Source organism: Adelges cooleyi, unplaced genomic scaffold (assembly GCF_023614345.1).
Source record: "Adelges cooleyi isolate 19-005CV unplaced genomic scaffold, UGA_ACOO_1.1 ACOO_flye_CR_arks_rails_tigmint_CR_PRNA_247, whole genome shotgun sequence".
Lineage (NCBI taxonomy): Eukaryota > Metazoa > Arthropoda > Insecta > Hemiptera > Adelgidae > Adelges > Adelges cooleyi.
The window spans coordinates 7,869,274-7,892,568 of NW_026095912.1; the positions used below are offsets into that span (position 1 = coordinate 7,869,274).

Genomic DNA, 23,295 nt, shown 5'->3' on the forward strand with positions numbered 1-23,295 from the left:
CAGAATGGAAACTTTAAACAAATTAAATTGGTTTTTATGAGCCTGTTGTTTTTTTTTGTGACTGGGAACCAGACTTTAATAGATAAACTTTAGATAAAAAAATCCAAGAAAACTCGTGATAATTATACTTAATCGGCAAAAACAAAATGTCGGACACTTGTCAGTCCCGGCCTAGGTTTCTCTTCTGGTTATTCTGTACTTCAAACTTCCAAGTTCCAACTGTATTTGTTCAGTGGTGCAACGAAAGAACCAGAATGTTTTTTTATAAGTTATATTAACTTTTGTTTAGGTAGAGTGATTAATTGTTGAACTACCGATTAGTTTTAGGTAACAACATTTCATATAATATAGGTAATAATTATTATACTTTCCAAGACAGCGTTTAATTTAATGGTTTGTGTTTTACTGTTGTGTACATATTAAATACCCATATTAAATGCAACCTGTTAATTAGCTGTGATAACTAGGTAGGTAGATGTATTAGTAATTAGACACTAGAGTTACAGTAAGCACTTTTAGTGTTTTTCACTTACTGTTAAAATGCCATTACAACATATTGTTATTGTAGAAATACGCTTAGTTGTTTTATTTTAAGATGATAATTGTACGTTTTTCCTCTAAACATATTCCACAGGACAAATGTAACGGGAAAAAGTGGCACGCTTGTTCAGTACATAATCAGATTTTTTTTTTAATATAACATGTTGTGTTCATATAATAAGCAAGCAGCAAGAATAGATTTTTACTATAAAACCATTATAGGTGAATGTTGATAAATAACAATAATGTGTAGGTATTATTTTAATTAAGAAAAAAAAACGTACGCCATTGAATACGTTTTGCATATTAAAATATGATTTTACAAGAGTGTTTCAGATTTTTCCTTTACGCTGTTATTATAAATTGCTCGATGGCATTGAAAATCGTACCTATCATTGACGTAGTCAGTTATGATGTAAATTAAGCTTACATCGTGCAAAGAGAATATACACAACTAATATATCTACTTTGGATATTGTTTATTATTTATTGCTAAGTGTTCATAAATCTTCACGTTTCTCGAAGCTAATTAAGGAGGCGTGTCGATAAGTTATGAGTCAAATAAAAAACAAATAATAGCATTGTGTATGGGTCGTTCACCACGTATAGTTTCTTTTTATTGTGGAAGTAGTCGACTTTTATAGAGAGGGTTACTTAAAAAAATATTACTAATGGGAAAAACCCTGCTCGCCTGAATGCCAATTTATCGAATTTACATGTATAATGTCAAAATTGGTGCTTCGTCTTTAAAATAATTAACGAGCGCCATTCAAGGTACAGTGATTAGTTCTATACACTATTAAAAATAATTGAAATGATTTTCAGAAATAATAGTTATTATTTAGAACAGGACATTTCAGTTGAAAAGTTACGAACATGTATTTATATTATATAGCTCAAATGATAGGTCCACGTTGATATTATTACCCATAATAACTGTAAAAAGTAAAAACCTTATAAATATATTTAAAATAAATACTTAACATGATAATCGTTTTAGCATTTTTTTTGTAATACTCAATATTAAATATTTCACTAATAATTTATTAAAAAATATTAATCGTAACAATTATTCATAACATTTAAAAATGTTTTCTAAGATTTATATTGATTACAGTTGTATAGGATTTATTTCAAAAGCACCAAGTTAGTTTTTAAGATAAATACTAGAAAACAATTCAATTTTTTCCACAGTCTACTCCGGTTAGTTATTTTAAAAACTTTTAATTTTGTAAGTCTACGAGTTTTTTGACAAAGTTTAGAGTCGTGTTAATACTTAAGAATTTGTTGGTTAATTTACACTTTAGAATACGAATTCAAAAATAACATACAATGCTCATTAGTCAGGCATTACGAACTAGTCACAAAAAATGTAATACAAGGAATTTAGAAAAAAGCTACGAAAAACTAAAACTTGTGAAAAAAACTACATCGTTATTATTATAATGTTTATATTTAACTTTTATTATAAATATTTTGAAAGTACTTTGGTTGTATTATCGAGATTAAAAATTAGCAAGACTTATCTACATTTTTGGATAATATAGACCTTGTATATTTAAATAGCATAGACGTATTAACTGTAGTGGCCAAAACATTAAACTATTATTCATTGTTGAGTAATAATATTAATGTTTTAACCTACCCTAACTAGGTATATACAATTTTTAACATTGCCTTTAAAGGATGTCAAGTAAAAATATGCGCCATAATATCATAATTTATAGTGAAAAAAAAAATTATGTGCTTTGTTAGTATGATATTAAAGTCACGCTTTCTTGACCATTGGCTGTATATTTGTCTATAATAATAATTTGTGTAAACAATTTAAATTGTAAAACCTTTATTTATCACCAATTTTTTTTTTTACTCGACTGTGAAAGGATGAGGGTATGTGTGTATAGTTTATGAACTGCTAATATTTTTCTTAGTTATTGCTTGTAATACTTTAACACTATCTATAATTTTTTATTACACCGTCTTTTATTATGTGATAATGCTTAGTGTACATATCAATAAAAGATAGTCAACATTCAATTGTTTGTTTGACAATCCTAGATTATAATCATGCACTCCGTAAACAGTTGTGAAAGAATCACATTAGTTTTGGGATGTAGCTATACATACAATTGAAATTAAACTTTTAATTGATTACCCCTAGCATGTTACTTGATAATATCATAATAACATGACACAGGTTGTATAAATCAATTAGAGGATATTGTTTTAATAATTGACTTTATTGTTCGTTAAACAAAACATTAATTTCTATAGTTTCGAGGAAGTACTGTACCATTGTCTGATATAATATGTTTAATAACTAATAATTATTACAAATAATATAAACAGCATAAGCATAATATTATAAATTAAACTATCAACTAAAAAAAAATTATGAATATTCGTTGGCTAGTATGGTCTTTAGCTGTTTATTGAGCCACTCAGAATTGGCTAAGGTAGAAGAGTAAACGCCTGGCACTTGTTCATCGCCACATCCAATTCCCCACGACACGACGCCCACTTGAGTGTATTTCTTCAACGCTGACCTAGCTGAATTTTTCACAGCACACACTAACGGTCCACCGCCGTCTCCCTGTATATGACAATGAATAAATTGTATTATACTATAAAGAGACTCGAATTTCGAAAAAGTCTAGAAAAAATGTATAAATTTAATATGATGAAATGTTATCAAGCCAATAGGTTACATCTAACGTTACATCCTTTTAAAACTCTATGACCAAAAATAGAGTGCTTTTATAACGGTTTGGTTATTTTCTGTCGGTAATGCTTACCTTGCACACGTCTGTTCCTCTAGCACCACTAGCGCATACGAAACTGCTGTGTAAACGGAAAAAATTGCCTAACCGGGTGGTCCTTAACTGTTTCTGACACACGTCATTTGGTACCATGGTCAGATCAACTTTTTTTAGCGTGTATTGATACCGTCCCTTTTGCCCTGAACATGACATTGCAATGAAAAAAACTATAGCCAATTGACATTACAATAGTTGTATACTATTAATGACGATGCTAACCGTAGTCGTCTTTGCCCCATCCGGTGGATACACATGACTGAGGGTCATAGTTTAAGTGTTTGCCGTTGCCTGGAAGGCAAATAACGTTGACGTATTGATCCAGTACGACCGGTGATTCGAGCTCAAGTAAAGCTAGATCGTTGTACATAGATCCGTTGTTGTGTTCGGCATGTACATACGATCGAAGAATTTGACGGTCTTGGTGCAATTGGAAGTTCTCTATCTGGCCTTCGCTGGACTGAGTATCCCATTCACCGGCTCTCACTTTCATCAGTTCCAGCTCTTGGCCGCTACATGAAAAATTTGATTTTGAATTTATTTAAATAGTATAAACACCCAAACCGTTATACAGAATTGAATTTAAAAAAAGATATACCTAACACAATGAGCTGCCGTCAAAACGACTCTTGGATGTATCAACGAACCGCCGCACTGGAAAACGTTATCTACTCTCGTGCCTTCGTTGATGTCGACTTTCAATAAGGCAATCATCCAGGGAAATTGGCCAAAGTACGTGAGAGTTTTATCTGAAAATAAAAATAAAATCATTTAGATAATTATACTTATTAGATCTCAATAATGTTAATAAAATCGCGATTTAAGGAATACCTTGGGCACCGGTAATCCGTACTTTGGTATCTTCTGATTGATCATTGTAAGAAGATGGTGGTGGCAAGCCAACTCCACACTCAAGGTTACTGTTTGAGTTCTGGCTATGACTGCCGCTACCATTTTGCTGTTGGTTTTGATTTTGGTTGTTTTGTTGCTGATTTTGATTATTTTGTTGTTGATTTTGATTATTTTGTTGCTGTTGGTTTTGATTATGGTTCGTTGGTTGGGTGGAACTTTGTGTAGACTGTTCAATGATTGGTGGTGATTCAGAAGTTGAAGTATCAATGTTGATCGAACTTGACGAGCCTTCATTATTTTCTACACGACAACACACTAAGCCGTCAGTACAGCCTTTTTCGTTTGATCTAAAATAAAAATGTTTTATTAAAATAAATTATGATTATTTACTATTACAAATAATTATTTCTACAGTAAACAGTTTTTATTTTTAGTGAAAAATAGTACTGCCGTATTTCAAATACTAAAAAGTCAATAATAAAAGTAGAAAGACAAAAATAATAGAAGTTCTAGTTATAACTATTTTAAGTTCTGTTAGACATTTTTGTTTCAAAAATTAATGTATGGGATAAATAGTACATACAATAGTATTAGCGAAAATTAACTCTTTTTAAAATATGTTTTATTATTCGATTAATCAGCTATATATTTTACCACTGGTATTTAACAAAACGCAGTTGATTTGTCTATAGAAGTAGAAGTTCATTTTATTAATACAGTGTTTGAAATACAACAAAAGGGTTTATGCAAAATACAATTTTTTAATTTTTTACTTCGAATATGGTTTTTTAAAAATATTAACATGTACCTACCCAACTATTAAGAAATCCTCGTCACCTAATGAATATACAATGTACACTACAGTTTTAGTCATTAATTAGAAGGACGTTGAACCCTTATTTATTAAGGTGTTCAGTATAAACAATTTTTTGTAAAAACTTAATTTAAAAGTTAAACTGTGATGTATAATTATTAGTTCAGTAATTAAGACTCTTTTTGGTAGTTAATCTATTTTTCGGACTATCTCAGCAACCTTGACAGCATGGGTTTTTTCATCTAAACATAACTACGCATATTCTCTATTATTGGCTAAATTTTTGACGGTATCAACATTTTATGTATAAAATTTTAAATATATATTTTATATACATTTTATAACCTTGATTATAAATACTTAGTATGTATTTTTCCCTGTTTTAGTCCCGTGAGTCAACCCCTCCCAAACAAAAAAAGTTTATATTTAGTAGTTAGCTCATAAACAATATTCTTTTAATTTTTTACTTTTGATATTTGCACTATATCGTACTTGCACATTTAGTAAAAGACATTATATACTGGAATCATCATGTAATAAAAGCATACGATTATATTTTATTTTAAAAAAATTATAAAGATATAAGAGCCCAGAACAAAATTACCTCTCAGTTTTAAATTTGTACTTTTAACCTTGACGATTTTTGTGTCAGATGATTAATTAACTACTTATGAAGATTTAATTTTATTTAAATTTATAGTTAGTTAAATAGTGTTATATAGTATACCTTATATTATATAACTTATTATTATACTTATAGTACTCAATATATTTTAGGTGTTCGCCATTGAGTATTGTGGAACTGAACTATTAACTATCAAATGATTGATTTACTTTGACATCAAACTTTAGGTATTATTTATTGTACATAATTAATAATCGTAAAATTTCCCAAATACACAAAATTGATATCGTTTTAAATGAGTGATGTTTAGTCCCGTGTACGAGATCCCTCTTTAATTTGTCTTGATCACATTTGTATCATTAAATTAATAGCTTATAATTATAAACAATATATAAATACCGATAAATATCGATTGTATTAATTTAAAAAAATGAATACAAATTAAATTTATGATAACTCACTCAAGGTCTCTCAAAATAACACGGTGACTCGTATTACAAAACACTACTGTTTTTATTTCCGGAGTACCTGTATATTAAATTCCTATACATTTTACCGCCAAATTGTTTTTTATAAGTTTAAGGACAATTTGTTTTATGTTATGTAATTAAATTTTTATTTTATTCTATGTTATAACTTATATATACAGTATACTGTATGTATGTTACGTGTCTCTATATGCCATACGATAAATAAATAAAATAGGACAATATATAAATGTAACTTGTAAATATTTTCTAATGGTGCTAATTAGTTTTTTATTATCTCTTCCAAAAACAGATATATATATATATATATATATATATATATATATATGGGGCCTGGGGGGCATTCTAAGTCAAAACACACGGTTAGTCAGGCTCGGCTTAAGTAGTTAGGTTTCAGCTTAAGTAAACCTACACTCTACTGCTCTATTTGGACACATGTGTCATAGATAATAAATAATGTATATGTTCGGTGTAGTGAATTGATAAGGTATAGATGAAAAAAAATACATGTGCATTTTTTAAATCTTCTGTTTTTAGTTTTAATACAGGTGTCACTAAAACATGAGATGTTATATTGATAAATTTGTTCGCACCTATAAAGTAGACGGGGTCATAATTGTAACTTGTTAGTGGAAATGGCAATAGCCACCAATCTCACCATGTCCAATTTTTTTTTAAGTAGGTAAATAATATTTCCATTTTCCCGGGTTGAACTTAGTTCCCACACCGCTTCTGCGTAATATACATGTTAAAATTAAATTACTTCAAACTTTGCCGTTGACATTATAACCAAAGTTTGAAAATAACTTGATACGCGAACCCATTGCGGGTGCACCGGTCACAGCACTATAGAGCCGACAATGTATTGCTATTTATTATTATTGCAATCTTATTTACCCCAGGGCAACGTTGACGGTCATGGAGGCGTCGCACAAGTAGAACAAAACGCATTTGCAGCGTTCGCCGGCCACGGTGATCACTGGGCTCTGGTCGTTGCCGGATTGAGGCGCGGCTGCGGCGGGACACGATGACAACAACGCCGCCACGACGGACAGGGCGATCGCTTGGCCGGCATTTCGCCCGAACGACGTCGTTATCATCATCAAAATAATATAATATTGTTATTGTTTTTATTATTATGTTATCGTTGCCGCGACGTGATGATAATAATATTGTACAACACAATTTCGAACGTACGCCGGAGAGTCCGAACGATGTCGTCTTACTGACGGGAAGGAACAAAAATAAACAGTACTAATAATTTACGAATTAATAAAAATGAAACTATGGTTTCGATACCCGCGGGGCGTTTGAAGACCAGTCGGCCGAAACGGGAAAAGTAACAAATGTGCTCGTTTTATGTTTTTATTGTTGTTGAGCCAAGACGCCGCTGGCCAAAGGTTAATCGCGAACACGTTTCTACCGCTAACTGCCGATGCGGCCACCGTCGCGGCGCGGCGGCTACCTCCTTACTTTTTAAAAACCGCTTTGACCAATGTCCGTGAAAACGCGCACATACAATCATGAATCATAGTATATATATATAGTACAAATCATAGTTCATACTATAGGTACATATTATACAAATCATTCGCATACATTATACACTTACAGCGATTCCATGAACACGGGTTTTTTGTTGTGTACCATATTCCTACCGCCGGCTATTGCGTAGGGTATTGGTAAGCGCATAATATGCACACAAGTAAAACACCACAATATAGGTACTACATGCTAATAATTGTTGTAAAATTGACACTTTACCTATGTACTCCAAATGTACTTAAAAAATATATATTATATATTTTTTTTATGTATACAAAGTATGTGTACATAATATTTTATTATTTTAATTATACCCATCTGCATTCAGTCTAGTAGTAGACCATAGGCAGAAATACATGAAAAATCCAAAAGGAAAGTGAATATTTTTCATTGAGACGAGAGTACAAGCGGATTTTACACTCTCGAGCAGTGGCACTTAACCCCCACCCTTTCCCTTGGGCCCTAGCCCCTCCAAATGTCTTTAAGTTCCTGTGGAAATATACGAGTGTATATTATAGTAATGTTTATGTTTTTTTTTTTAATATAAGTACAAACTGCGCTACAGTTCTTAAAGCGGTTAGTAAACATCAGAACCAAGATAATTTCCATTTTAAGAATAATTAATAAAATTAATTTTTAATAATATAAAATAATATCTAGAAAAAAAAAGTAAATTTATTCTAAAAAGTTTCAATTTATGTTACTTATAAAAATCGTCCAAAACTTGATGAGTAGAAAAAATTGCATACTGCACGTGTTCATTTTTTGGAAATAAACTACCTCTTTAAATATTATAGAAAGTTTAGCTTTCAATTTCCTTTTTTAACGGTTTTGAGTTAGTAATTTAACCGCTTTTCCTGAGTGAGAAGATTTTTTATTTATTAGAAGATTTTATTACAATAAATAAATTTCCCACGAGAGTAATTTCAAGAGAGTTGGAGACTTGTAATTTATGGAAAAAAAAGTTATAGCTCATTTATTTAAAACTAAAAAAGGGAGATGAATGATGAACCTTTCTTGACCCAAGCCACATATGTTTTATGTTCGAAATTATTATAAATTAAAGAAATACTAAAGTACTACACATTTCATAATTTCTATTGATCTATATAAGTAAGTTTAATAATAGAATCACTACTAAAATACTAGAAGAGAATTTTTATGTCTTCTATTATCTTCCTTTTTATGACCGACAATATCATAATATATCAGTAAACAACAATAGCGGTATAAGTTATAACTATAGGTTAATAGGTAAGTTCCAATGATGAATATATCAATAGGTATAGTAAAGTACATTTAACGTTATTCAATAGTTTATATTTTCTTTATTCAAAAATATGTTATCCAACATGTATGTAAACTTTTAAACTTTTTTTTTTATTAATAGCTAAATATACACTAAAAACCTTTTTTCACCCCCCCTTCATGAGCATCCGTATTCCGTAGAGAACCGGAGGAGGAACACTAAAAAACCTTAGTTTCTAGTGAGTGGTATTGATGCTTTCTTAATGATGACATCTACAATCGAGGACAGTTTGTTGTGTTTGGGTTTTTACTAACCGATAACTGTGAAATTATTGACGTCATAAAATTTTAATTTTAATTCCAATAATTGCCCTGTAGATGTGTATATACAGGTTGGTTCAAAATAATAAAACACTAATGTTTTCTTAAAATAATTTCTATTTTTGTAGTTTTTCTTCTTGATAATATTTTTGTCTATAATATTTTACAATACTATAAATTTATTAAATATTTACCTTTTTTAGTATTTTCTAAATCTCTATCAACTTTTGAAACTTAAATGGAACGTACATATTTTATTAACTTTTTTGATTAACTATAATGCGCTGAACATGTTGTCTGGTCGATAACCAGTTTTGATAGTTATTTTTAGTTTATAAATTTGAAATTTAGGATGGGAGGTGGGTAAAGTAATGCCAAATGCGCGCAAATATAAGTAATAATATATAATAACTTAAAAAATAATTATCTAAAACTGGTTATCGACTAGTTTGTTTCAAAAAAATTATTTTTTAATTAAATTGATTTAATACATGCATTACCATTTAAGTTTAAAAATTAATAGAGCTCTGAAAAAAATAATATTGTAAAATAACAAACTAAAGGATCTAAAAAAAAAAAAAATTATATTATTTTATAAGCAAATGAGTGTCTTATCCTGAATCATCATACTCGCATGAACCATCTTAGTTATCTTAAGTGCAAAGGTGATACGAAACAATTTCATGGTTAAAAACGAGAAAACAATGTCAATCTTTGAATTGAACTTTGAAGTAATTTACAAGGATAAATCATACTGTGTAATGTTTGTATACAAATATCGTACTTGTGCTCAGACGAGTACTTCAAGTTTATTCATTAATTTATAAAAACTACTGAGCTTATAAAACCTTTAAAATTGAGCAGACATGGAGAAAATCAATTATATAATAAACGAGTTATTAAGACAATAATAACAATTATTTTACCTAAAAATTAAAATACTATCTTTCAAATATTGTTAATGCTAAATGCACATCTGATCGTTTTTTAGGCGTTCAACCCACATAATTAAGTTTTATTCAGATTTATGCTAAGCATAAATAATTATGAATTTTTTTTTAAAATATGTTAAGCCTATTAGTAATTTCGCTAAGTGTTAATGACAAAATGAGACAAAACAGTTTTTAGTCTAATGATCTCAGGTACTTGTTAAAAAATGCTCATTATTGTTTTTTAATATAATTATATAAATTATCCTAAATTGTATTAGCTTTTCAAATAGCTAAAGACTAAAGTAATTATTTAAAAAAATTAAACATTACAAATTAGGTGTAACGGGTATTTAATAAAATAATTGTCATTACTCATAAAGTATTTTTATATCATAAAAAGTTACATATATTTTATGTTATTTTGGAAATACATTTAGTAACAAGTAGGAAAATAATTGATATCAAAATTAAAGATTCTTAAGTAAATCTCTACTATGTAAGTGCTAATGCTAATTATGCATTATTAGAATATCAGTCATTCGCTAAAAGCAATATGTCGTTTCATGTTATTTTTTTTTTACATAATTCTTATTTATATTATAATTAATTCTTCTTCTTCGGGCAAACGGCCGTTAGGACCATCCCGTCAAACACCCCTCCCTAGTCCGAGGCTTGGTGTTTGAGTCCTGAACGTTAGTTTTTTTTACAAGGCAGGGTCGTTAGCTCTGCGCTTAACCCCCAATTTGGAAGGTCAGTCTACTCCAACCAATTAAGGTCAGAGTAGAGAGAACTGGACCAGCTAATTAAAGCAAGTCTAGTTCATAGCTCGGGGCCCCGGGTTCGCCATACCCGTCACGCTAGATTAGCGTTCCCCCGAGGGAATATTATAATTAATAGAAGTACAGAATTATTGTACTTCTATTTAAATTAAATAACACTAGAAATTATAATTAAAAATAATGTATTGAAATATAGCTCTCCAATTATTATGATTAAGTATTATGATTACCGTTTTGACATATAAAGGTTTACCTAATCAAAGTGTAAGGTAAAACAACATAACAATATATGTCTTCTTATGGGACTAGGGTAAATCTGTTTTAACAAAGTATATAATTAGTGTCCTGTGTTCGTATAATATGTATGTATATATAATATTTAAATACATACAAATTTAGAGGGCGATTAAACTTTTATTGTTAAATTTTAACCCGAAAACCCGATTACTACCATAGTACAGGTTCACCATTTAATGCTTTGTTTGTAATATGTTACAAAATGTCTTTCAGAGGTATTATGTTATATTATAAATAATTTATACCCACATAGCAGATGTTTTTTAATTCTGTACCATACGATTTCGATTTTGAAGACCGATATGTTTTTTTTTAAAAAGGTAAAATTGTACTGCATACAAAAAGGAAAATAATGTGGCATTAGACCGTGTTAAATAAGTGCTGAATATTCATTTACTGTAAAAATGCTTCACATGCAAGTATTCCTTATAATATAAATGGTGTGGGCCGTATTCTATACATGTAGAATATCTGTTCGAAGAATTCGGGTGTAAATGTCACTGGCATAGGATAGCATATTTATGAGTTGGTCCCTAACACTGACCGTAACCGTTGAGTAAAAAGGACTTATGTGTCTTGCCTTACAGCATATGATTTTTTTTAACATTTTACAGAACAAGGGTGGGAGACAATTTTATCAGATGTAATATTCTGTCATTAGCAGACATTTTCTCTCATCAAACACTCCTATGACTCCACACGCAGTACGGTTATGTTTACTCTATAAAAATTGTAAGTATATAATTTTTTTAACAAATACATATACATCGTTTCTCTGAATATTACGCAGATAGCTACATAGTTGAATATACTATTTAAATAATATTGATATTCTTAAATATTTATTATACTGTCGGTTACATGTGTTTTGTATTAGTTCAAATCACATTAATACCTAATAATAAAGCATATTTTTTTAAACAATAAATATAAATTTAGTTATATTAAATATTTGAGTGTGTTTTAAATTAAGTTAAGTATTCCAACGAACGATTCTTCAGCACTTTTTCAGTTGTCATTACATTGTGTAATTTGTTTATATAAAACGTGGTTTGTGATATCGAAAATATCTTGATGCCAATGTAATAAAACTAAAACCTTAATTATAGTTTACATAAAAAAACTAGTTTTACAATAATTAATTAAACAATAAACGGTAATAGTATTAAACAATTTAATATGGTAGTTATGTTATACTACTTAAATATGTCCATAACACGGACTCATTTAGACTTCACTCGCATCATTTATAAAATAGGTACATTTAACAATCTAATTAACCTGTAAAACAAATCAAAAAATAAAACTTTAATTGGATTAATTACAACTTTCTTTTATTAACTTGAGCATTTTTTACATTATACTATAGTTACACTCTTCAGACCGTCTCATAAACTATTTTTTGCTTTCATAGTTTAATTTATTACTAGGGACCACAGATCTCTTGACACACAGAATACTCTTTAATAAACGAAAAATCAAAACTATTATCTAATGTCTGTTTTAACTGCATTTCTTATCTGAGGCTGTAGTCCATCCTAATCAGCACAAGAATGTATATGTCTAATAAATATTTATAAAACCGTTAATTTTTGGTCAAAATTGATCATAAAATAGTTTAAAAAAATATTTTTTTGTTGACTGGGCCATATTTTGCCTTTTTTGTTTTATAATTTTTAACAGTGAAACCAGTGACAAAATAAGCAGGGGGAGGGGTGGCTAAGCTCCCTGGATCTTCTGAAGTTCCTCAAGATATTTTAACAAGCTCATATCGGTTATTTTTATTAATATTATGGTGTAGCACTGTAGCTTAAGCTATTAACACTGTTTACTGTTAGCTGTATGCTAAAGTCCTACGGGTGGAACTTAGTCACTGTTTCAGAGGGCTACACATTTTGTTAACATACATTTGAAAATTGTATTGTTGGCTGAAATTTAAAGTAAGATACGTTTATTTAAAATAAAAAAAGTTTTAAATTTTTTTTAGGAAAAAAAATACTTTTTTAAGTCGCGACATTTTAAACTTCATTTTTTGTGTTGAACTTTAAATAATTTACTATTGAGTCCCTCAAAAAAATTAAGATTAAAATCTTTTTATGAGCTTTTCCTATTCGTCAATTTGATGTTATGTTATCATTACGATTTATAAAATTATAACTAATGAATCATAGAATTAATTATTTGAATTAAAAATTTTTACATTATTGTATACTAAGAACATTTTCAAAAAAATGTTTAAACTATAGGTATACCTACTTTTCTGTAAACTATTGGCTATTTAGCGCGCAAAACATTTTTCACATTTAAATTGTTGCACATAAACAACAAGATATTTGAAGAGACTACAGAAATTGATGAAGACTTATATCTACACATTTCTCTAGCCTATATTTCCATCTATGCAAATACAGTTTATGTACTAATAATAATAATAATAATAATATTACTATCACAAGAAAATTAGTTCTATTTTATGACTATTAAAATGCATTATAATATAAAACTTATTCTCAAAGTATATTTTTGAGTAATAAAAGTCAAAACCTTAATTTTGGGACAAATATTTCTATATAAGTATAAAACGCAGTCACCAAATTTAAATATCTATCTGCTACATATAACATACTTAAACTTTACTTTTTTATCATGTATATTAAATATTATCGTATACTCAATAATAATAAGGGATCAGACGTTATCGTATACATTAATATTGACTATAGTTATAACACAATTTTCAATTGCTTTTGTTTAACAGACGTTTTTAAACTACCTAATAACAGGAAACAGCTCTCTGTTTATATTAAATGTAGTAAAATAAACTTAAAAAACTATGGCGTAAAAAAAAAAAGAAAGAAAAGAACAACAAATGTTGTTGAAACAGTGAATAAAATCATAAAATTGTCTAAACCTGTTCGATCTTAAAATTTTAGTTATATTATGAAATAACATCTGACTTTCAAAGCTTAAACATGTAATGCTTATTGCTTAACATTTAATCCGTAGGTTTTGAACATGTATCATAATGTTCGATTTATCACACTTTTTCAAAGCTCTCAGTCATTCTCATTTAATTTTTTTCTCAGTCATATTACAATTTACGTCAAAATATCAAATAGATTTGTTAAAATTAATAATAACCCTTGTTTTGAATTTAAATTTGGAGGCAAAAACAGTAATGTTGTTCCGCCGTATTAGTGATAAATGATAACGTTAAATCAACGTTGACTCAATTCGATTCAACCAAACGTCAACAGCCAGTAGACCTGTCAATATAACGGCGGTAAATAATATTCAAACAATTAATAAAATAATCGATTACTTAAATAATCAGTACGAGATTTTCAAATGTGATTTCGTTATAATTTTTTGATTTGAATATTTTCCATAAATAGGAATTATTATAATATGGAATTATTTAATTGCGTTTTAAATTATAAATTTGTAAAACCAAAGTTCGACGGTTAAATGTGTTATTTTCTTCCATGACGAGCTTTTGTCTATCCTCCCGATTTGTGAACCCCTATAGCATTGGGGACCATTGTTTGTCGGACTAACCTGCCGTTGACCGTTGACTAATAATTTGTTTCGTCCATTTCATTTCGCCGCTCGAAAAGAACAATTAAGCGAAAGTCGCGTTTTTCTGACAGCATTTATTTGGCCATCACTCAAAAATTTACTTTCCGACTCGAAATTGTCGTGTTCTGTTTGGAAACTAATTGCACGATCGTAGTTATCAATTGTAAGTATGCGCTTAGTTTTTTTAAACTCGATTTTCCCGTTAACCGTTCGAACGTTATCCCCGCCGTGTGATTGACCACATGGCTTTTCACACTATAAATGCCTTCTTAATTAATGCTCTTCACTCTCGGCTTCTACTCAAGTCGGTTGTTGGTTAAGCGTTTGTCCTTTTGTATGATAATTGCTCAATTCTCTTTTTTTTTATTTTCAATGTGTAATATCTACGATTAACTTGTTCAGCATACCTAGTCTGGCTACATCGTGATAATCCTAACGACCTGACCTAAGCATCTTATAACATTGATATTAGCCATATTATGTGTTATTATATTCCTATTTTTATTGGTGTAAAATTTGTAATCTACACTTTTCACACGGCCATTGTATGATGAAAAAATAACGATTCTTATATAACTTTCCATACCCAACCAGAAAAGTAATATTTTTGATATTTAAAAATTAGCCATTAGCAAGGGCTAATTATAGCCATGATGTCCTCACACACCCCAATTATTATTCATTCATCTTCTTTTTTTTGTATCAAAACATTTATATTTTGCTTCATTTGTTAATAAACAATAATGACTAGTAATTAATTACGCTTGCATATTTTATGTTAATATTTTTTGTTAATACCCTAGTAGGTATTCCCTACTAAGTTTAAGTCAAAGGTTCAGCCGAATAACGTTCTGAGAACCAATCTGCAATGTTTACAGTATCATTGGTTTGTTAGCTTTTGGTACTTATTGATGATGTATAATGTATACATTTCTGGGGAGAATTATAATTTTAAAAATAAGTTAAAATTGGTTCAAAGCTAAAAATGGTCAATTTCACATGAATCTGACTGAACATTTGATTATTGAATTGCATATAATCACGAACATAATTTCGTAACTTGGAATTGTACAGGATAATAATAAATTAATTTTTTTCCTCCCTAAAACATTCTAAGTTTTACAGTTGAGTGTAGTTACTATAATTATTAATTGTAGCTAATAACTTGACAAAGTTTTGCATTCGTATTTATTAAATTATAATTAATTGAACTGGTACTGTTTTTTGTAAATTAATTAAATTTTATTTTATTTTATCTCTTAATTATAGTTACTAATCATTACATTTACAATAATATTTTCATGTCTAGGGATTTGAAAATAAAAAATATTCTTAAGTAACATGTTACTTTGCAATATACCTAAACTTGCGCCATAATGAAGTTATTATATTGAAATTTTAGAATCCTTTGCGCTCATTCTGCTTGCATATTTTTTTTTCTATAACACTTAAATTAGTACTAATTACTTTTACGGATTGACATTTTCGACCAGATCCATTTTACTGGACTTAAAAGATAATTTAAGTTTTAAAATATTGCAGACTGCTCATAACAGATGATCAAGTATTAATTTTACAAATTTGTATTTGTATTCTTTTTGTATGTTGTCAACATAATCATACAAAATGCAGATTTTTATTTATGCATCAATTTAAATTAATATAAAATTATACTTTTTGTCATTTTTCTAAGCCTTGTTACATAACACAGTAAATTAAGAAAAATCAACTTATATTTTTAGTAAGTTAACTTAACTCTTAACTAGTGACGTTGGTACCGCTACTCATTCAATTGTGACTGAATTCTATAACATATTATATCTAACTACAACTGATGTTTTGTTTCAACTGATAAGAACAAAATTGATACAAGAATATACTAAATTTGATGTTTGCATCTTTGTTTATCACTAATTAATTATTTCATTTTGTTTTTTTTCGTTTACCTATCTTATTTAATGATCATTTTATTTTATTAATATTTAACCTGTAACTTAAATGGTGAGATCTAACCTCACTGTCTGCTTATCAATGTAAATCTTATCATCACTGTACCAGTTACAAGTTTAATATGTATATCGTCCTATTATTTTTTTTAATGACATGAAATAACTAATGAAGTAAATAATACAATAGATCAATTTAATGATTTTTATTTTAATACAAAATATCCAATTATAACCTGAATTGAAGGGTCAACTGCAACAACCGACTATGTCCACTTACAAAATGTTAAGGGCAATCAAAACAAAATTCACTATGCTATTTACTGCAATGGGCTTGGAATATATTAGTTTTATTGTTGCACCAAATTGTAGATAATTTTTCCGTGAAAAACCCATTTTTAATAAAAAAAAAAATTAAAAAAACGGTTGGTTGTTGCAGTTTTTTATATTATTGTACTTAAATTGTTGTAGAAACGGACATTCTCACAAACTTAGCTTAAAATCAGTTATAGTTGAACAATACTAAAATTACACGCAAGTTGTTTTAAGTTATACATAAGCCAAACTGGTAAAAAAAGCCATAAATGGTGTATTATATTTGTATTCTTTTTTTTTACATAATTGGTTATATACATTTAAACATAAAATGTTGTTCAGTTTCATTGTGATAGTTATAAAACTATAAACATGTTAATGTAAACAACTTTTATTAGCAGTTAAATTTAATTATTATCAAGTATAATTTTTTTTTGCAAAATTATTTAAAGTAAAAATATAAGCATATTCTTAATTATTAATTCATAAAATCACAGATAAGAATTGGTTTCTATCTGTGCTAATCATTAAAATATAATTTTTGATAAAAATATTTCAATTATTTATAACATTGACACAATCCTTCTAAACATCTAATTGATACCCTTTTGGTTGTTGATTAGTTTTTACTTGTTGTGTTACTTAATAATAATATAAAATTATCTAATTATGGTTATAATAAACTCGTTCACTAAACAATTAAAGATTCAATTGCTGGAACAATGTTCGTTTTGATAAAAAAGCAATAACTATTATAATATAAAATATATCTTCATGAATATGGCCTATTCAATTTATTTTTAATGAACTGGTCCTTATAGATATGTAAATGTTTTAGGGCACTCTTCTATGTATATGTATGACTTGGTTCAAAATTCATTAATAATTGTTAACAGTATTATAAAAATATATTAAACCACCAACTTACTAAGTTTAATATTTCAGCTACAAAGAAATGTAATATTTTGTTATTTATTATGTAAATATAACAGCTTTGATTATGTTTTATATTTTAAAAAATCGTGTTTGAGAATTGAGTATAACAAAATAACAATAATTAACGGAAATGTTTATAAAAACTGGGTTATATTGCCCCTTACTACGGCAGTTAGCTCGTTTTGAGATAAGCCACACTTACTCTTTGATTGGCACTTATTGGACCTAATTAAAGAGGATATAACCATTTAATTTATATACGCGTAACAAAAAATAATTTTTTTTTAAATGTATGCCATATTTATTTACAGCACTAATATGTCAGATTGGGATTTTTCTGAAACCGCTGCTGAACCCGCTTCCTCCTATCCATCCAGAGAAGGAGGTCGTGGACGAGGTAGAGGACGTGGCCGGGTTGGATACTCAAGGAATGACAGAAATGATGATTCACAAGGCGATAGTTGGGGAGGAGGTGGAGAAGGAGATAATGGTTACAATGGAAATGGTGATGGCGAAAGAGAAGGTGGTGGACGTGTCCGTGGCAGAGGTGGCCGGGGAGGTGGTAGAGGAAGATTCAATGATAGACAGCAGGATGGCGGTGATGGTGGTAACAGTTTCGGTGATGACGAACAGCCACCAGTATCTGACAAGCCTAGACCAACTTATATACCAGCTGAAATTAATGACGACGACATCAGCTGTAGTATAGACGTTGGCACCAATTTTGACAAATATCAAAATATTGATGTTAAAGTCAGTGGCGATTCTGTACCAAAGCATATTGAGAATTTTAAAAGTTCAGGACTACGCGAAGTGCTCATCGATAATTTGACTGCTTGTAATTATACCACTCCTACACCCATTCAGAAATACGCACTACCAATTATAATGAATGGTCGAGATATGATGGCTAGTGCACAGACTGGCTCAGGAAAAACTGTAAGTTATAAGACTGTTGTTATAGTGTAAGACGTTCTATATTGTTTTAATGTTCTGTCCTATCTGTATTACATTGGCAGTGTTGATTATTCTTTTTTTATTTCTAGGCTGCATTTGTTTTACCAATATTACACACTTTGCTTAGTGAACCAAATGACTTAGTATATGAGCGAGATTATTGTGAACCACAGTGTGTAATAATGGCGCCTACCAGAGAATTGGCTATACAAATCCGTGAAGTCGTTTACAAACTTGCAAAAGGTACAGTAATTAAACATGGACTGCTTTATGGAGGAACTGCCACTGGTTATCAAAAATCTCAAATTGTAGTAAGTATCTGAAATTGTGATGTTATTATTTGGTTCGAGTTTATTTTCACTAATATACTGTTTGTTCATAGAATGGTGTTCATATTATCGTAGCCACTCCAGGCCGCTTGAATGATTTTGTTGGACGAGGCATTGTCTCATTTAAATCTGTTAGGTTCTTTGTATTGGATGAAGCCGACCGAATGTTAGATATGGGTTTTAAACCAGATATCGAAAGAATTTTGGATCACGAAACTATGGTAGACTTGGTATGTAAATAACTTATTAATTATAAATTGACCAACGTTTGATAAAACTATTTTTTTTATATTAGAATTCAAGACAAACTTTATTATTTTCTGCCACACTCGCTGATGATATCCAAATGTTAGCAAAAAAGTTTTTAAAACCAAACTATGCTTTTGTTGCCGTTGGAGAAATAGGTGGTGCTTGCAAAGATGTTGTTCAAGAAATCAGAGAAGTGTCTAAATTTGAAAAGAAAAAAGAATTGATAAAAGTTTTACAATCATTAGGTTATTACTTAAGCTTTTTTTTTTTTTACAAAACACATTTAATGAATGTTACCATTAAATTTCAGGCGATATTTCGGGTACCATGGTTTTTGTCGAACAAAAAAGAAATGCAGATTTCATTGCTGCATTTTTAAGCGAGAAAGACTATCCTACCACCAGTATTCATGGTGATAGGGAACAGCCTGAAAGAGAGCAAGCTTTAAGGGACTTCAAAAATAATAAAATGAAAATACTAGTGGCCACCGCGGTTGCTGCCAGAGGCTTGGGTAAGTCTATCAAGCTTCATACTAGTTAGTTTTTTTTTTTATGCTAATATGAGTTGATGCTTTTTTGTCTAGATATTAAAGGTGTTAATTGTGTAATCAATTTTGATATGCCTTCAACCATTGATGAATATGTACACAGAATTGGACGTACTGGTAGATTGGGAAATTCTGGAAGAGCTGTATCATTCTATGATGGCAGTAGTGATAGCGGTTTGTCTTCTGAACTGGTTCGAATTCTTAAACAGGTTGGTGGTTATCACACATTAATATCTTGTATTAAAAAAAAACAGAAACAACCCTCCCTCTTCAACTATCTACCAGCTTCACCCGGGATTAAATATACACATCACATTAGTGTTGAATTAAAATAATAAATCTATCAGAGTTATTCGTGGTTGATAGATTTTCCCTTCTTACTATCTTATCTCCACCTTAACCTAACCTAGCCTAAGCCATCCTTCTCTTTTGAAATATCCATCCCATGGGTAGGTAGAAACCTAACCATAGGTTCCTGGCTTACTTCCATGGTGTTTTTTTTTTTTGAGGATCCAAAAAAAAATCATGCCAACTTTGATCGAAATAAGTGATCTTTACAAAGAACATACTAATTTTTATATATACTATGATATAGATAGAGGTTATTTTTTGTGATTTACTTAAAATTTGTTTTTATTTGTAGGCTGAACAAGAAGTGCCTTCATTTTTATCTGGTGGCAGTTATGGTGGTGGCAATGACTATGATGGACAATCGTCATTCAATGACATCAGATCAACGGTAATAATTTTTTATGATAATTGTTTTAATTTCTTTGCAGTGGCTTGCATTGAACCGCTCGAATTACTAGGCCATGTTATGCTACATTGTTCAACTTCCATATTAATCTTTTTTTTATTAAATTATATATTACAACATGAATGTAATGACCAACATGTTGTTGTTTTATCCACATTTGTGTATTTCACTGGCGTTATTTACTACATCTGTGCTGTCGGTAATTTATTTGTAAGATTGTCAAACAAACATTTTTTTTGGTGGAAAATAAAATGTATAAGTTTTAGGGGAGGGGTTAAAGTTATTTATTTTACTATAATTTAGGGTTAAAACGATATTAAACAATCTTGTATGCTTTCAAATTGTTCTATTGACTTACATAAACGAGCAAATTATAATTTATACATAAAAGGTAATTTTATACGAATTTTCTTACACAACTATCATCAATAAGCTTGCACATTTTTTCAATTCTAAGTTCATTTAATGTTCTTTAAATCATATCAAAAACTTAATTTTTTCATTCTGGTTTGATACCAATGTTACTTGTTAAAATTAATAAACTCTGGTAAACAACTTAAGAGGGGAAGATGTGTTTAACATTATTTTGTATAATTAGCGTAAAAATATTTAATTTTGGTTATTTTAATGAAGTAACAAGGTCGATGCAATTGTATTCCTTCTTAATGTTCTTTGTTATATAAAACACTGTATAATGGGATTTGCTAGATATACTCTGATTTGATTGTATATGTGTTTTTTTAGGAACCCGCGGCTGGTGGCGATGACGGAGATGGCTGGTAAAAATCAACATGCTCGCTGGAATGATTCAAAAGTTTACAATTGTTAATAGTTATATTTTTTACTGTTTTATTATTTTTAAAACTATGATTCATAATTTGTTAAAAATTATGATTTTTGATCGATTTAATGTTGACAATTTGTATTACCTTTTATTATTTATGTTTAAACTAAAAAAAAAAAGAAATGAGGTTAAAGTTTGTTTTAACCTATTTTATCAAGTTAAAAAAAAAAGATATTTAAACTAATTTTGTTATTGTTTTACGACCAAAGCTTATATGAATAAAGTATTGGTTTGGTTTATTAATTTTTCTTTTTATTGTATGTTAGTTTTGTATATCTGCAGAAGTGTCTTGGAATAACGTTATTATCAGTAACTATAGTTATAAGTTATAACTTGAAACAGAATTTATCAATAACTATTATGTGCCTGTTAGTCTCAAATGTAATAAATATGGGACGATTATATGACCTTTATATAAATCCTTAATTCTAACTAACAACTTTCTAGTGTGACTGTTTAAAAGTCGGCCGGCCTTTGACTAATAACATTGATCATAAATAATATTTAAATTATTTATAATCAATGTTAATAATTAAAATAACATAATATTTTTGATGATTTTGTTAAAATAGTTGTATTACTTTTTTTTAAATTTTTTGAGTAAAAGTTATCTCTTGTTTTGATAAACCTATTTAGCCTTTTATTTATTTTAACAAATGTTGGTTTTCTTTTTGAATTATTGAATCGTACAATTTGTTGACGTTCCTAAATTTGAAATGTATAACTGGTAAATTAAAGCAAACTATTTTAACCATAATTGGTATTGATTTACCTACGTCCTGGTAATTTATTTACATAGTTGAACGCCCTATATAGCCTAAGTAGGTACCGACCTATAATAATTACAAATTTTAATAGGGTTAATATAAAAGAAAACCTAGATGAAGATTTTTTCCTTGGCATTTCTTATATTCCCAATATTTGGCACCAAACAATTTTGAAATAGCCTTAGACTTGCATTTGTTAATTATTAAAATAAAGGATACAATAATTGGACATAATTCTATGGAAATTTGTTTCAGGGTCCCTTGGCCTATTGCCCTAATCTGATCAAGGGGATCTACTTTTATTTAATTCGTTTTAGTCAACTACTATGAAGCAATCTAAAATTTTTTTTTCCAAATAAACTTCGTTTTAATTATTGTTTTTTTTATTTTTCTAGAACAATTTTTAAACTGATCAAATTATGAACTTATGGTAAAATAGTTTCTAATTGCAGTTAAAATTAAATAAAAAAAGTATTTCATTTTGTTTTACGCTATTTATACAAAAAATCTTAAAACTAATGTGTTGCTGGTTTTTAAAAATTAATTTAACCCTAAATAATAGTTTTTATTATAATTCTATGATTATTACAGAATGAATGCTTCAGAAAAAACAATTTTTTTATGTAGAAAAATAAAAGTATTAACTAGGTATTTGATCAAACCTAGTATTTTCTGGGTAGTTTCTGTGCTACAAAATGCAAAATTATAACATCGAAAAATTAAATTAAAAATAATTCAGGTTTTTAAGTATTCCATGAAAAAGTTGAGTCGGAAAGGACACTAGTTTGGGAAATGCATAGTAATTTTTGTAT

The 23,295-nt window shown here is 29.0% G+C and overlaps 2 protein-coding genes across 6 annotated transcripts; one reads left to right on the plus strand and one right to left on the minus strand.

The window, feature by feature from the left end:
* Positions 1–2,761: 2,761 nt before the first annotated feature.
* Positions 2,762–7,582, minus strand: LOC126836434 (phenoloxidase-activating factor 2-like). The gene is made up of 6 exons (XM_050569812.1): positions 7,033–7,582; positions 4,188–4,555; positions 3,955–4,105; positions 3,579–3,868; positions 3,336–3,499; positions 2,762–3,133 (listed from the first exon to the last, which is right to left on the minus strand). Exons 1-6 carry the CDS (start codon positions 7,236–7,238, stop codon positions 2,933–2,935), a joined length of 1,380 nt encoding a protein of 459 aa, XP_050425769.1. The 5' UTR covers positions 7,239–7,582; the 3' UTR covers positions 2,762–2,932.
* Positions 7,583–11,855: 4,273 nt separating this feature from the next.
* LOC126836514 (ATP-dependent RNA helicase vasa-like) lies at positions 11,856–22,347 on the plus strand. Of its 5 annotated transcripts, none has more exons than XM_050570006.1 (9): positions 11,856–11,989; positions 18,345–18,972; positions 19,080–19,301; positions 19,373–19,549; positions 19,615–19,813; positions 19,879–20,079; positions 20,152–20,324; positions 20,759–20,854; positions 21,617–22,347. In XM_050570006.1, the coding sequence occupies exons 2-9, from the start codon at positions 18,352–18,354 to the stop codon at positions 21,653–21,655; spliced, it is 1,728 nt and encodes a 575-aa protein (XP_050425963.1). In that variant the 5' UTR covers positions 11,856–11,989; positions 18,345–18,351; the 3' UTR covers positions 21,656–22,347. The 5 variants fall into 5 exon arrangements, with proteins under 5 accessions (XP_050425963.1, XP_050425962.1, XP_050425961.1 ...); XM_050570005.1 differs by lacking the exon at positions 11,856–11,989 and adding an exon at positions 14,812–14,999; XM_050570004.1 differs by lacking the exon at positions 11,856–11,989 and adding an exon at positions 16,817–16,956.
* The last annotated feature ends 948 nt before the right edge of the window (positions 22,348–23,295 follow it).